Consider the following 17,420-nt stretch of genomic DNA (forward strand, 5'->3'; position numbering starts at 1 on the left):
AGGGGAGGGGAGGAGGAGGGAGAGAGATGGAACCATCCTCAAGTCTCTAATTCTCCATCACCCACCTCCCTTCCTGCAGAGCTCACAGGGGAGGCGGCAGAGCAGGGCCACCTCAATGGGGATGGGCTGGGGCCTCACTCTCACTGCCAGAGGCACAGCAGGGAGTGATGCTCTGACTCCCCAAAGTCAGACTGTGGACCATGCAGAGGTGCCGGGTCTCTCGTGGGTGGTATGGTGCCAGGACATTGGTATCCATCCAGACAGCCTAGTGTTTTTAGCCTTCTGGGGAGTCACACAAAATAAGATCTAGATATATTTTTTTAACATGTCATCCAATTATTCAGAAATAGAAGAATCCTTTAAATAAATAAATAAATATATGTATATATATATATACACACACACATATATATATAAACTGCATAATCAAAAAATTAAAATATGAAATGCCTTTTTCAAATTATTTTTATATCCCTTCTTCCCCACCACACACACAATAGGTGGTGGTGAGGAATTTTAATGGATTACCACAAACAGATTGCATAGGTTTCTGGCTTGTGAAAACAAATGTCAACCCAGGGGCATTGTTTCTGTGGGAAATTTTGGTCTAGGTTTCCAAACAAGCACTGTGCAGTCAGACCCTTGAAATACAGTCTGTTCTGGCCGAAGGCTGCCTGTGTGTATAAGTAAGCAACTGTTTGTGAAAAGGCTTTGCAGACTGCAAAGTCCTCTAGAGAGTCCATTATGACTGTATCATCAGCTGTGTGTGAATTAGCAGGGACAGGGTTGTCGTGGGTCCTAATGGCTGACCTCACTCAGAATTCTAGCTGCTGTCACACTTCTCCAGGGCAGAGCCAGGCTTGTCCAACAGGTGTCAGAAGGTAGTGGTCAGCAATGTTTTGCCCTGTTCCCTTTCCACATTCAGTGGGGTCCTGCAAAAAGAGTAGACCACTTTATTGTAGACCAGGAAAAACACAGTCAGCCACTGGAGCAGTTTCTCCCACCAAGAAATATAAACCCAACCATAAAACCAACTCAGTGGCATGAGAGCCAATACTGTATCTGAGTGTATACTCTGTTCAATTTCCTCTTTGTGAACAATGGGACCAACAGTATCTATACAAACCCCTGTGAGTATTTAACTGTTCCAGACAGGCAAATAGGCATTTGGTCCAGTGGAATTTTAATATATTTTTCTAACATGAAGAGTGAGAATGGGAATTGTTTCTCAAAATTCTAAGCTTTAAAATGTTTTTTTAATAAGTTCTAGAATTTCATATGTTTCTCAGTCTGATATTATATCCTAAGACTGTGACTTCTCTGTTAATATTTTAAATTTTATATAAACTCTGTAGAAACATTGTTTAGTTAAGACTGTAAGGTGCAGATGTGGAGAACAGAGGAGCTAACCCAAATGGACGAGTACTGTAGGGGAAAACTGGGAGAGAGTTTCATGGGTTTGGTTTGCTAGTCTCGGGCTAACATAAAATAGATTATAAGAGTCCAGTTTGAGATTCCTCATGAAGACTTCAGACAAAGTTGCAATCTTAGCAGTTGTTCAGTACCATGTGGGCCCAGGCTTGCAGAGCCAATTTAAGAAGGGTTGCATGGTAAGTTACCATTCTTTTTGCACCCAGGTAAATAATCAGGCCAAAGCTAATGACACCAGCCATTTCCTTTCTTTCTTTCTTTTTTAATTTTACTTATTATCCACTTATCCCCTTTTTAGCTTGTCCATCAAGCTGTACCCTCTAGGCTGAGACGTTCTGTTAGCCCTTGGGGTTGGAGACTCTTGGTGCCCCATCAAGATCCCCTTGGATCCCTTCCACCAGCTCTGTGATCCCACCCCCCAGCCTCCACCCCCTTTGCTATAATCTTTGGAGAATTACCACTGGAGCCAACTCACTTATATGGAACCCAAAATCCCTGAGAGTGACACCACCCTGTTGGGCAGCCCATAGACAATGACTAGCAGCTGTACAAAAACAACTCCAATGCTTCAAAGTGTGACAAATTCTGCAGGATAATTTACGCTCAAGAATTCTCCATGGATCAAGCTGAATCTGCTGAATCCCACCCTTCCTTGGATCTTATGAATTCTTCCTAGGAGCACTTCATTTATAAATCACTAGCACCCAAAGGGTTGGCTCAGGGTCTACTTCTGGGAGAACGCAACCTGTAATCACCCATTTGCTTATATTGAGGTGTAGTATTTATAACACTATATTTACTTAGTCTATGTCAGGTGATATACTCTATATTGCGAATTGCATGAGGACAGAGACCATTATTCATTCATCTTTGAATCCCCTAGATCATGACACATAGTTGGAGCTCAGTAAATCTCTGTTGAGTTGACTTGAACTAAAATGTCTCTGGCATGTCTCACCACACCCTGTCTATCCCTCATCATCCATTTCTCTGATTTTATCCCCCACCTCTCTGCCCATCCATAAATCAGTGCCAGCAACAGTGGCTTTCTTCTTCATTTTTTTTTTTTTTGGTTGCCATTCTTTTATAGTAACAATTCTTGGACTTCTACATGTTGTCTCCCCCTTATTTTTATAAACTATTTCTTTATTGAAGTATACTTGACACAAAATATTACATTCATTTTAGATACATAACCTAGTGATTCGACAAGTCCATACGTTATGTTATGCTCACAAGTGTAGCTACCGTCCATCACCATACAACACTATTACAGTATCACTCACTATATTTCCTATGCTGCACCTTTTATCCCCATGACTTATTCATTCCATGACTGGAAGCCTGTATCTCCCGCTCTCCTTCACCTAGTTTGTGCATCTCCCCACCTGCCTTCCCTCTGGTAACCATCAGTTTGTTCTCTGTATTTACAGTTCTGGTTCTACTTTTTGTTTGTTCATTTTTTTGTTTTATTTTTTAGATTCCACATATAAGCAAAACCACATGGTATTTGTCCTTTTTTGTCTGGCTTATTTCATTTAGCATAATACACTGTAGGTCCATCCACACTGTCACAAATGGCAAAATCACATTCTTCCATGGGTGAATAATATTCCTGTGTGTGTGTGTGTGTGTGTGTGTACCACCTCTTTATTCATCTATCAATGGACACTTGAGTCGCTTCCAAGTTTTGACTATTGTAAATAATGCTGCAATAAACATAGAGGTGCGGATATCTTTTTCAAGTTACTGTTTTTGTCCTCTTTGGGTAAATACCCAGTAGTTTAATTTACTGGATCATATGGTATTTCTATTTTTCATTTCTTAAGGAACCTCAATACTGCTTTTCACAGGAGCTACTCCAATTTACATTCTAACCAACAGTGCGCAAGTGTTCCTCATTCTCCACATCCTTGCCAACACTTGTTTTTTCTTGTGTTTTTGATTTTTGCCATTCTGACAGGTGTCAAGTGATATATTATTATGGTTTTGATTTATGTTCCTCTCATGATTAGTGATGTTGAGCATCTTTTCATGTGTCAGCCATCTGTATGTCCTCTTTGGAAAATGTTTATTCAGGGCAGAGGACCTTTAAATTGGATTGTTTTTTTGGTGTTGAGTTTTATAAGTTCTTTATATATTTTGGATATTAACTCCTTATCAGATATATCATTTGAAAAATATCTTCTATTCAGGAGGTTGCCTTTTCAACTTGTTAGTGGGTTTCAACCTTCACTGTGCAAAAGCTTATTTTGGAATAGTCCCAATGGCTTATTGTTCCTTTTGTTTCCCATACTGGAGGAGACATAACTAGAAAAATGTTGCTAAGACCGATGTTACACAACCTGTAGTTTTCCAAAATTGAATCAGGAAGAAATAGAAAATTTGAAAGGGCCAATTACTAGCAATGAAATTGAGTCAGTAATCAAATAACTCCCAACCAACAAAAGTCCAGGACCACATGGCTTCACAGGTGAATTCTACCAAACAGTTAAAGGGTTAATACCTATTCTCCTCAAACTATTTCAAAAAATAGAAGAGGAGGGAAAGCTTTCAAAATCTTTGTAAGAGGCCAGCATTTTCTTGATACCAAAATGAGATAAGATACTACCAAAATATAGGGCACCTGGGTGGCTCAATCAGTTAAGTGTCTGCCTTTGGGTCAGGTCAAGATTCTGAGGTCCTGGAGTCAAGCCCTGCATCTGGGTCCCTGCTCAGCAGGGAGCTTGCCTCTCTCTCCCTCTGCCACTCTCCCCACTCTCATGCACGCGTTCTCTCAAACAGATAAATAAAATCTTAAAAAAAAAAAAAGACACTACCAAAAAAGAAAACTACAGGCCAATATCTCTGATGAACATAGATGTAAAAATCCTCAAAAAATATTAGCAAATTGAACCCAACAATATGTTAAAAAAAATTCACCATGATCCAGTGGAATTTATGCCAAGGATGTAAGGGTGGCTCAGTATTTTCAAATCAATCAATATGATAAATCAAGAGAAAGGATAAAAACCATATGACCATTTCAGTAGATGCAGAAAAAGCATTTGACAAAGTACAACATTCATTCATGATAAAAATTCTCAAAAAGGAAGATTGGAGAGAACATACCTTAACATAATAAAGGCCATGCATAAAAAATTCACAGCTAACATCATCCTCAATGGTGAAAAACTGAGAACTTTTCCTCTAAGATCAGGAATAAGACAAGAATGTCTACTCTCACTACTTTTATTCAACATAGTGCTGTAAGTCTTGGCCATAACAATCAGACAAGAAAAAGAAATAAAAGGCATTCAAATTGGTAAGGAAAAAGTAAAACTGTCACTATTGACAGATGCTATGATATGATATATAGAAAACCTTTCATCAGGGCACCTGGGTGGCTCAGTCAGTTAAGCATCCAACTCTTGGTTTAGGCTCAGGTCATGATCTCAGGGTTGTGGGATCGAGCACTGAGTTGGGCTCTGCACTCAGTGTGAATATGCTTGGGATTCTCTCCCTTTCCTTCTCCCTCCTTCTCCCCCCCCCCCCCCCTCCCCCCCCTGCTCCTGCCCCCCTGCACTCCCTCTCTCTCTCTCAAATAAATAAAATAAAATCTTAAAAAAAAAATCCCTTACCAAAAACATCCATAACTGATAATTCAGTAAAGTCACAGGACACCAAATTAACATACAGAAATCTGTTGTCTTTCTATACACTAATAATGAAGTAGCAGAAAGAGAAGTTAAGAAAACAATCCCATTGTTAAAATTTTAAATTGTTAAAATGTTCATACTACCCAAAGCAATCCACAGATTTAATGCAATCCCTATCAAAATACCAACAATATTTTTTGGAGAAATAGAACGAATAATCCTAAAATTTGTGTGGAACCACAGAAGACCCCAAATAGCCAAAGCAATCTTGACAAATAACAACAAAGCTGGAGGTATCACAATCCCAGATTTCAAAATATACTACAAAGTTGTAGTAACCACAAAAATAGACACATCAGTGGACTGGAATAATGAGCCCAAAAATGAACCAACGCTTTTATGGCCAATTAATCTATGACAAAGGAGGCAAGAATATACGATGGGAAAAAGATAGTCTCTTTAACAAGTGATGTTGGGAAAACTGAGCAGCTACATGCAAAGGAGTGAAACTGGACTTCTTATACTCTACACACAAACTCAGAGTGGATTAAAGACCTAAATGTAAGACCTAAAACCATAAAATTGATAGAAGAGACCAGACACCATAATTTCTTTAACATGGCCATAGCAACATCTTTCTACATATATCTCCTAAGGTGAGGGGAAAAAAAGCAAAATTAAACTATTGGGACCACACCAAAATAAAAAGCTTTTGCACAATGAGGGAAACCATGAACCAAATAAAAATACAACCTACTAAATGGGAGAGGATATTTGTAAATGATATATCTGATAAAGGGTTAATATCCAAAATATATAAAGAACATATACAACTCAACACCAAAAAACTATCAGATTAAAAAATGGGCAGAAGACCTGAATAGACATTTTTCACAAAAAGGCATATACATGGGCAACAGACATATGAGAAGATTCTCAACATCACTAATCATCAAGGAAATATGAATCAAAACCATAATGACCTATCACTTTACACCTGTCAGAATAGCTAGGATAAAGAATACAAGAAACAAGTGTTGAGGAATTGGAGAAAAAGAAACCCTTGTACATTGTTGGTGGGAATGCAAATTGGTGCAGGCACTGTGGACTGCCTGCAGTAGAGAGTTTCCTCACAAAATTAAAAATAGAATTACCATATGATCCAGTAATTCCACTACTGGGTATTTACCCAAAGAATATGAAAACATTAACTTGAAAAGATAGATAGATATGTAGATAGATATAGATAGATGATAGATAGATACCCCTTTGTTTATTGCAGCATTATTTACTATAGCCAATATATGGAAGCAACTCAAGTGTCCATCAATAGGTAAATGGATAAAGAAGAGTTGGCATATATATGTGCGTGTATGTATAATGGAATATTATTCAACCATAAAAAAGAATGAAATCTTGCCATTTGAACAGCATGAATGGACCTAGAGGGTATATTGTTAAGTGCAGTAAGTCAATCAGAGAAAGACAAATACCATATGATTTCATTCATATCGGTAATTTAAGAAACAGAACAAAGAAAAAGACAAAAAATTAGACTCTTAAATACAGAGAACAAACTGGTGGTTGCCAGAGGGAAAGTGGGGTAAGGGATTGGTGAAACAGATAAAGAGGATTAATAGTACACTGACCTTGATGAGCACTGAGTAGTGTATAGAATTGTTGGATTGTTATATTGTACACCTGAAACTAATATAGCACTTAAGTTAATTATACTCAAATAAATAAAGTATCTGGAGTTGAGCCCTGCTGGTCCTAAAAACCTATTAAGCCCCACTAGTTTTCAAAGCTGAATGTTATGGGGATTTGTCTTGTCAGTGCAGGTCTCCTGTGCCTGCTGTGGGGTCTGAGCCTCTTGCTTCTCCATGCTCAGGGTTCCCTCCTGTTTGTGGTTAGTCTTACCGAGGGTTTGGTTCTCAGCTCTGTCTCCATCTCACCTACCCTTTTCGATCTGGTCTCCATTCTACTGTGGAAAGTCTGTTCTGCCAGTCTTTGGGTCCTTTTCAGAGTTAGTTCCACTGATGTGGCTGTTATCTTGGTGTGTCTGTGGGACAGGTGAGCTCAGGATCCTCCTACTCTGCCATCTCCCCAGCAGCAAAAAAGAGCCATCATGTAGTTTTTATCCTCCTTTTGCTAATGTGGTGTACCATGTTGACTGATTTGAAAGTATTGAACCATCCTTGCATCCCCAAAATAAATTACCACTGATCGTGGTAAATGATCCTTTTAATGTATTGTTGAATGTAGTTTGCTAATATTTGGTTGAGGATTTTTATACCTATGTTCATTGGAAATACTGGCCTATAGTTTTGTTTTTTGGGGGTTTTTTTTGGAGTGACTTTAATCTGGTTTTGGTATGGGTAATGCTGGCCTTGTAGAATATATTTGGACGTTTTCCTTCCCCTTCTATTTTTTTGGGATAGTTTGAGGAGAATAGGTATTAACTCTTCTTTAGATGTTTAGTAGAATTCACCTGTGATTCCATCTGGTCCTGAGCTTTAGTTTGTTGGGAGTTGTTTGATTACCAATTCAGTTTCATTTCTAGTAATTGGTCTGTTCAGATTTCCTATTTCTTCCTGACTCAGTGTTAGAGACACAAGCCTTCTTTTGGAATAAGAATAATCTTCCTTTGAGGTTGTTATGATCAAAACAGAAGGGGGATGGGGAAACTGTCAGAAAAAAGGGTGAAAGACTTTGAAATGAGCAGTATTTTGTTTTGTGCACCCTTCCAGGATTATCTCTACCTCTCATGGTCTTTAAGCTCTTTATAACTCATTAAGTTGTAGAAAACTAATAATACTATAAATTTTTATACATAAAAATACAAATTAGTTGTGTCTAGTGGAAAGCGATTATTGAGCCATTTTGTATCTATTTGTAAACTCATGTCATCAGCCTTTATCCCCCTATAGATGTGCAGTACTTTTTCTAATTGAAGTATAACTAACATACATTAGTTTATATTAGCTTCAGGTTACAATATAATGATTCAATAATTTTATACATTACTCAGTGTTCATCCAGATAACTGTACTCTCATGGGGCGCCTGGGGGGCTCAGTCTAAGTGTCTGCCTTTGGCTCAGGTTGTGATCCCAGAGTCCTGCGGGGAGCCTACTTCTCCCTCTGCCCCTCCCCCTGCTTGTGCTTTCTCTCTCTCTCTCAAATAAATACATAAAAATCTTTAAAAAAATGTGTACTCTTTATTCCCCTTTATCTCACCCATCCCGCCACCCACCTCCCTTTTGGCAACCACCAGTTTGTTCTCTGTATTTAAGAGTCTGATTTTTGGGGGTTTTTTTCATTTTTTAAAAAAATTCCACATATGAGTGGAATCATATATTTGTCTCTCTCTCTGACTTATTTCACTTAGCGTTATACCCTCTAGGTCCATCCACATTGTTGCAAATGGCAAGATTTCATATATATTTTTTTTTACAGCTGAGCAATATTCCATTGTGTGTGTGTGTGTATACACATCTTCACTACATCTTCCTTATCTATTCATCTATCAATACACATTTGGAATGCCTCCATATATTGGCTATTATAAATAATGCTGCAGTAAACATAAGGGTGTATATATCTCTTCAAATTAGTGTTTTAATATTCTTTGGGTAAATACCTAGTAGCAAAATTACTGGACCATATGGTAATTCTATTTCTAATTTTGTGAGGAAACTCCATACTGTTTTTCTCAGTGGCTTGTAGTTTACTTTGAATCAGCTGTAATATTTTACTGTTTTTTAATTAATGAGTTAAATAAAAATTTTGACATGTACTTAAAAAATGCAAGGTACAGGACAGTGTTAGGGTATTCCACAATTTCTGTAAAACAAGTGGGAAATAATATGTATTCATATTTGTGCATACATATATAAAAATCTCTGGGAGACTTCATATTTGATTATATGTGCATAAAAATATTAGTTATCCATTTGGAGCTGGAGAAATAAACAGGTGGGGTTGGGTGAGACCAACTCTTCACCTCATGTCTTTTTTACCTTTTATATTGTGTAAATATGCTTTATTTTAAAAGTTTTAAATGTCAGGGAATTAAGCTTATAAATCAATGCCCTTTCCTGTCATGTGATAAGTATTTGAATTTAGTTCTACATTTCACTGATTTCTGGTGGACATCAGTGGAAAGGAGTTCTGCAACTGGAATGGGATGGGGGAAGTAAGCCTAAGAAATGATGGTGCTTAATATAAATTAATAATATGGTATTAGTGAAAACAATGCAAATATGAATATCAAGAACGATTAATATGACTTTGTTAGAATATGTTTTTAATTCTGTACCTTTACTTCTGTGCATATTTGTGACATTCATGGTTAAAAGAAAAGCTGTAAGAATTAATTGAAGGTTTGAGAAACCAGCCCTTTAAGAACTACTAAAAGAAGGGGGTCATTTGAATGGAATAAAGAGCAAGAAACCATTTGTCTATAGATGTGTCCTGAATGCCACAGAAATGTTTGGATACAGCTGTCCAATATTTTCTTAGAGACTGCCCGAGGAACTGGAGTTAGATGAGGGCAAGAGGAATTTAGACTATTTAAGAAACATCGGATGTCTGAAGCAAGCAACACATTAGCAGGAAAGGTTGCAAGTTACCTACCCTAATTTTTTTTTCTAGAAAGGTGAAGAGATGAAATTCTAAGTCCTAGGAGCTGAACTATATGTCTTTTTTCCCCCTCCAGCCTTATAAATTGTGCTTTAGGAGACAAAGTTGGGCTCAAAACTTTGTTTTTTGAAGACGGAATCCAAGCAAGACCCAAATGATTCAATATTGACACACTGTTAGCTGTCATAATTTTCTCTTTAATCCATAATGTTAATTGGTGAGACATTTTGCTCTTTGCTCTAATGAGCCTAACTTTATTTCCTTCAGGTGTTGGAAAAGGCAATGGAAATGATCTAAAAGTACAAATAATAATGCAGCACAAGATCGTCTTTTTCTGTTCTGCTTCCAAAAACTGTTGGGTAAGAGCATGTAAACTGAAAATTCTGGTGTTTGTTTCAAATCTCAACGTCAAACCAGCATGTTGTATTCAAGATAGTTTTTTTAGGGCATTTTCCAGAATATATTTTCAGTTCAGAGTGTTGCTTTGCCTTTCACTTTTCCATACATGCCAAGCATGTTCCCAGGAATCTATCAGAATTTTAAATTCATGTTATCTGGTCATTTTTTAGCCATATTGTCTTCTTGGTCATTTTATAATATGGCACTGATTCTGAAATTTTAGTGTGCATGGGAATCACCTAGAAGCCTGTAAAGATGCAGATACCTAGACTGTACCCCAAAAGTATGATTCAAGAAATCTGGAATGGGGTCCAGGAATCTCTAGAGTTAGCAATGTCCCAAGTGACTCTACCTCAGATGTCCTATGGGAGTGCACTGTGAGAAGTAACGCAAGAGTGGTCAGATGAGGAACATATATATCTCTTTGCCCAAAGCAATGGGACCTGATAGTGTGTTTTCTTAAATGCTGAAGAAGTGCCTTAGACTACCTACCTTTTCTAAAGCAATAAGAAACCTTCCTGGGTCTAAGAAATATAAACCCTCAAAATTCTCTCTCAGGGTTTTGTCTTTCTTCTCCTATTACTTTTCCAACACCACTCCTTCCCCTTTGCCCCACGGAAGGCACTCACCCAGACCTGATCCTCGACTTTCTGTTCTTATTTCTGCACATACTCTACTCTTGGTTCTGCTCATCCATTCCCCTGCTTTAAACTTTTTTTTTTTTTCTTTCATCCACTCTGCACATGTTTATGAGCATCCACCATGTGGTAGGTGCAGGAGCTACAACAACGTAAGCACATTTGCCTCTGCCCCAACAATGTAACCACATTTGTCAATCCAAATTTGTCAGATGAGCTTTTCCTCTGCCTCTGCAAATGACACCAGAATTCTCTCACTCAGGCCTTAAAATGTAGTATCTTTGATTCTCTCTTCGCCGTGGGCCCACATCCAGTCACCAATTCCTGTTGATTATACCTTTGAAATCTCTCTTCATTCTCTCCATTCCTTTCTGTTCCCATTGCCACCGCCTAGTCCAGCACCTCATTTGCTCATGCCCAGATCTCTACAGTGGTCTCCCTACCTTTTCCTTCTCCTCATATAATACAGTGTAGAGAGATCTGCAATATGCAGGTATTTCTCTGCTCCTACTGTGAAAAGCTGTAAGTAGAGGAGAAGAACGCACTATGTGCTTGTAGTCAAAGCCAGTTAATATCTTTGGCTCAGTATATCTGTAGAATAAAAATCACATCTCAAGTGTTGTGAGGATTCGATTAGATAATATATGTGAAGTTGCCTTGTGAGCTATAATCACTAAATGATAACTATAGGCCACGTTATCACATAGGACATGACCCCCCCAACATACACACACATGCTTCAACAACTTTTCTTATTTCCTGGCTCTTGAACCTTTAATATATTTCCCTATCATACGTGAGACCTGAGCTTATTTCTATCAGTAACTTGACCCGCAGAATCCATTCCAAGTAGATTGGGTACCCTCTGGCCCTTGGAACACAACACTCTCATTTCTATTTCATAGGTTTGGTGGTCTTTCCTCTCCCTCCCCCACACCACCCTGTCTGCACAGGATTCTCTTTTCAGTGCTCCTCATGTATACAGATCCTTCCAATCCCAACTCCATTTCATTCCTCTGTGAAGCATTTTTTTTTTTACACGATTTTATTTATGTGACACACAGCGAGAGAGGTAACACAAGCAGGGGGAGTGGGCGAGGGAGAAGCAGGCCTCCTGCTGAGCAGGGAGCCTGACACAGGGCATGGGGCTCCATCCCAGGACCCTGGGATCACGACCTGAGCCGAAGGCAGACGCTTAATGACTGAGCCACCCAGGCGCCCCTCTATGAAGCTTTCTTACTCTGTGCTTCTCATTAACCTCCCCAGAGCACACAACCACACACAGTCTTCATTATCCAGCCTGACATGTAATCTATGCCATTCTACTACTGTTTCTTATGTCTATAGCTCCCTGAAGCATCACCTGAGTCTGCACCTTCTTTTTGTATTTTGCACAAGGACTAGCACAGACCTTTCTCATTGCGGGTGCCACTATTATACAAGGGTAAATCAGTAACAAAGAAATACTCAGTATAGCTTCAAAGTCCTTCATTCCAGAAACTTGGCCGATCTTTGATCACTCCATCCAGTAGTCGGCTATGGACAAGGCCTATGATCCCATCAGCAAACACCTTTTTGATAAAACGTGACCAATTACGTATTGTTTTTTGAATGTGAATGCCAGCTTTAAAACTGAGCTTCTTAGTGTGTCCTAGCTTATGAAAATCGAATGACACACATTCAACAGTAATGTTTAAATTCTAATAGAAAACTGAGTATTTCACTTTTCAACAGTGCAGTACCATAATCTCCACAAACATGTCGGCCTTTTAAAAATGTAAACAGTATTGCAACTGTATAGAATTCACATTTATTTAGATGTGTAATGACTACACTATGAGACCAAGTGTGCTTGATAAATCCAGGAAGGCTCGATAAGCAAACTGAACTTCACTCTTATTCACCCACTGACTGGGGTTATAGTTCTGAATTCCATGGGCTCATTCACAGATTCTTCATGATGTTGAAGCAGACAGCATAATAATTCATCTATCCAACTGCCCACCTCTGTATGATGATGTGAAAGTGCAGTTTCTCTCTTCTTCGGTGAGTAATCAAGAAACAATCTACGCCAGTGTTCTTGTCTGGCCTTTTGAATGATTCTTAGATTCTGGCTTTCCTTTACTACAATTCCTGGCAAGGAATAGGATAGGAGATGTCAACCCCTAGCCAGGAAGGGGGAGAAAAACAAGTCAGGTCTGTAACAAAATTTTTAAAGGGAACATAGGTAAAGAGATTTTTGCTCAGTTATTTTTTCTAAATTCTATACAACTTGCAAATCAGAGAGGGAGAGGAACCATGAGAGACTCTGGACTCCGGGAAACAAACTAAGGTTTTCAGAGGGGAGGGGGGCTGGGGGAGGGGACAGCCAGGTGATGGGCATTAAGAGGGCACGTGTTGTGATGAGCACTGGGTGTTATATGCAACTAATGAATCATTGAACACTACATCAAAAACTTACGATGTACAACTTGCATATATTTTCAAATAAAAAATACCAAAGTATGTTTACTGCAGAGTAGTGATCACATTTTTGTTTTGTATCTTTAAAACACATTGCTCCCCATAATTTATAAAGTACTTTAAAATGAGGGAGATTTGACTTTCCTTTGAATGGATATATAATTCATTTTAAATAGTATTTTTAATCCAATATTTACCTTATGAAAAATGAGGATATTTACTTTGGTCATTACTCTGAATATCATGAGTAATTTCTGAGCAGTCACAAAGTGTACAAGTGTTATTCTGTAGGAAACAAATTTCTAAGACTCAGTAGTTCTGTTTTCCTATTAAAATCATCAAGCAGAACTGCTAACAATGAACAATCTTGATCAATTTAGAGTGTGTATCCTGTGCTCTCCTTCACCCCCTGCTTGCTCCCTGTTGTGGGAGGATCTGTTTGATAGAGAAATGGTATCTGGGTGGAAGCAAGTGACCTGGATCGTCCCCTTACCAGACGGCTACCCTTTGATTCCTGAAGCCGGTCTGAACTCTCAATCAGTGGTCTCTGCGCAGAAGCACTGGTACAGGAAGTACTGGCCCAGGTAGTGTTGGTAACTTTGTGATTTTTCAAGGGCCATGAGACGGAAACACTTTCACGTGTAGGTATTCTTACTACTGACAGTTGATTATCCACGTAACTGCTTGTAGAAATGGACAATGTCTTTGGACATAAACTGGCATCGGGCTCTGGTCAGCACTATGGAAACTAGATTAGAGGACTAGTGTCTGGGTTTATAAATATAGAAAAAATGACATTTCCTGAAATTTGGATAGAAACAAGAGAAAGACACAGCCATTTCTTAAAGCCTCCTCCTTTGTGTCGTGAAAGGTTATATAGACTCTTAAGTGCTGGGTGTTTAATGGCTCCAATTGTTTGACAAATATAGAAAGAAATTTAATCCCTTTGGAATTAGTTTTTAGTATTTTTATTATGAAAAATAACTTTTTTTTTTAATTTTAGGATCTTCCTAAATACTATGACAACTGCCCATTTTTCTTTTGGTTCCACACATCTTTTATACAAAATAACAGGTATGGCTCTGATATAATCCAGTAGAAACGGCTTAATCTCCAAGGTCTGTGTAAGGCAGAGAGGCACTCCTAACCTCAATTTATAGAAACCAAGAAATCCTCAAGTCCCCCATTCTTCATTGCCTTCCACCTCTTAATCAGGTTATGTGAAATATAGGGCTATTCTTGAGAACCACTGTGGCATTATCCTAAAAGTTCATGCCATAGGACTATGTCACATAAGTTAAAACATATTCTAATCAGATCTTGAGTGTGGTAATAAATCCCATAAGTTTTTAGTGTGAGTCTGCTCAGTTACCCTATGGCAAGTCCTCCATATGTTTTAATTTACTGATGACCACCCACCAAATTCTATGCCAAAAAGGAAGGCATCCTCGAGGAAGGCTTCAGCTAGCTTAAGGTGACTGACATACTTAGATCTAGGGCAGAAGTTATAAGACACAGTAAGCATCAATGAAGACAGCTTTAAAAAAAATCATTGTCTCCATTTTTTTTTATAATGATTTTCTAGTGACCAAATTGCAAAAAGTTTTTTTAAAAAGTAATTAACTGAAGATTACTATTCCAAGGAAACTTCTTCCCTATCTGGAAATTCATTTCTGAGTCTAGAAGTTCTCTAGAATTCTAGTTCTCTAGTACTTTAAGGAGTATTTGTTCAGTGCTGAGAATCTGAGATGTATTGATATCATCATACCATCATCCAATACAAAAAGGGAAAAATATTTTTAAAAGTTTTGAAGTAGTTTAGTTATGATTGTACATGGCATGAACTGACAGTTCTCATTACATATAATCCTAGCCTTTTCTTCAAATCTGAACATCTCATCATACCTCAAGTCCAGTAAGGCAACAGTAAATGGAACATCTGGTCTACATACTTCTAATACACATATTTAATGGAGTGAACTTTGGGTTTTTGATGGAAAATTTTTCCCTGGGTGTAAACAAACTTTGACTCATAACACGAAGAAAGTCCCTCAGGAGACAGCTGGGTAGAACTTCATTTGGTGCTACTGCTCCAGGGTAGTTCTTGCTAAGGGGCACAATTTTTCCTTTACAACACCATGATCGTGTTGGAGAGGCAACACATTAGATCACTTTTCTCCTCACTTTTATAGATTACTAGGTTTCCCTACTACTAGGTACAGCGGTTTTATTCGTTACAAGGTGGTTAATTAGCCAAATATGCCAATGTTCTCATTTAAGAGACACTTGGTATTTTAGTACTTGGTTTTAATACACATCCAGTCTGATTTCATATGGCAATTTGTTTTACTAAAGTCAAATGTCTCTAATTCCATAAAAGGCAATGTGAGAAGAATCAGTGACATGTTATTGATGATTAAGATTCTGTTCGCTAGTCAAGGTTGGGGGGGACTTGGCTCCCGGGAAGCTAACAGAGATGCAGGAGAGGGGCTGAGACCAACCTCGGTTGACCTTCCATGCTTGAAACAATGTTTCTTCTTTTCTAGGCTTTATCTTCCAAGAAATGAATTGGATAATCCCCATAAACAAAAAACATGGAAAATTTACCGTCCAGAGTTTGCAGTCGAGGTGTATTTTGATGAAGTCGTAGCTGATACCTGATCAAGTGTAGTTCCCTTTCTAGGACAGAATCATGTTCTTCACAATCCCTGCCACATATTTATGTCTTCTAAACCTACTTCCTTGCTGGTATGCTTATATTTACATTTATGTACATACGTTTTTGAGAAACCTTAAATATATACAAAGTAAAATGTCAGTGGTGCTTTTTATTTTCTGAAGCAGTTATGTTTCTGGGTACTGTGTTCCAAATTTAAGAGCTTGAAAATAACATTTAAAATGATTCCTCACCATATTGTGTGAGGCTTATTATGTATTTTTGGATAAGTATTCCCTACTTTCACATTTGTAATTTCAGATTAGAAAGGTCATTTCTATTTTCTTCCTCTACTTGATTTATAAGCTATTTAATAAACATCACATTGGCACCAAAGCCTGTTTTAAGCCCAGAGAACTGCTTCCCACTGGTGCTTGTGTTCAAGCTTCATCACACACACTGTCCTGGGGGAGGACAAGAGAATCTTGGTAAACATAAGCAGACATTACTGTAGATTCTTTATCTTTTTTTGTAGCATCACAGTGAAGTCAAAGGAAATGTCTGCCTAGAGAAATCTAGATTATTTAAAAATCCAACCCTCTCCCCTCCCTGACCCTGCTCCCAGCCAAATTAATTTAAATGTAGGGAACTCTGTGAAGAAAGATCATCTTTTCATTATAAACACTGGTTAGTCCTATGTCCATAGGGAATCCTATTCTCTTTGGTACTGGATGCTATTTTATTCTAAGTACCTTCACGTCATTGTATCTTACTTGTCCTTACTTATGGACATGGCCTGGATACAGGTGCTCTTTTCCCCTCCAAATAGCCCTCAAAGGGTCCCAGCTGCCAGTGCAACAGCCCATCTAAAGGCTTTTTAGGAAAAGATCAGACTACATTACTTGCTGTAATCTGTGTTACAGGAACACGTGTTGTGGCTGAACAGCATGTACTGTTCCCTTGAAAATGCACGCAGCCGTAAGTCACAGAGCTTAGGTGCACACCAGGGGGCAGGCTTAGGTATGGGGGGCGGGGGGATACTTAGCTGGCAATAAGGAAGGAAGGAAACCCCAATTTTTAAGACTTGCTTTTTAAAAGAAGATTATAGTTAAGGTTTCTCTTCCCTAACCCTCCACGATGCATCAAAATTCCTGGCCATTATGAGTTTCCACCCTTGTGCTTTTTGCTCATATAAAGAGAATTTATGGGGGCTGCCTCCTTAGAACCTGATGTAAATACTTCCTTGAACAACTTGAGAATTTTACACCATAATACATCTGAATGATAGTGGTTTTATCAAATAGAACTGACTACCCTGGAATAGAATTACCCAAAATTTAATAGGAAGTTTAACTATTTTTAAAAGTAGAATAGCATCCTGCCACATCAGTCTCATCACACGCATAACCAGGCAGAGAATAATGCTAGCGGGCCAACTTTCACAACTGCAGTGTATATAAAGAACACATATGTTTGTCAGTTAGAGTGAAATTATTTTACATCAGGAATATTGCCGACAAAACACAATCCTCATTGCAATAAAACCACCACCT

General features: G+C 38.3%; 1 protein-coding gene across 1 annotated transcript in view; it reads left to right on the forward strand.

Annotated features, from left to right (window-relative positions):
• LOC110570219 (phosphatidylinositol 3,4,5-trisphosphate 3-phosphatase TPTE2-like) overlaps positions 1-15,872 on the forward strand; it is a 91,973-nt gene extending 76,101 nt beyond the window's left edge. The window contains exons 14-17 of the mRNA XM_021678198.2: positions 9,979-10,070; positions 12,699-12,794; positions 14,215-14,285; positions 15,758-15,872. Of these exons, the coding sequence (XP_021533873.2) occupies positions 9,979-10,070; positions 12,699-12,794; positions 14,215-14,285; positions 15,758-15,872 (374 nt within the window). The remainder of the gene's footprint in view (positions 1-9,978; positions 10,071-12,698; positions 12,795-14,214; positions 14,286-15,757) is intronic.
• The last annotated feature ends 1,548 nt before the right edge of the window (positions 15,873-17,420 follow it).

Source organism: Neomonachus schauinslandi, chromosome 3, assembly GCF_002201575.2.
Source record: "Neomonachus schauinslandi chromosome 3, ASM220157v2, whole genome shotgun sequence".
Lineage (NCBI taxonomy): Eukaryota > Metazoa > Chordata > Mammalia > Carnivora > Phocidae > Neomonachus > Neomonachus schauinslandi.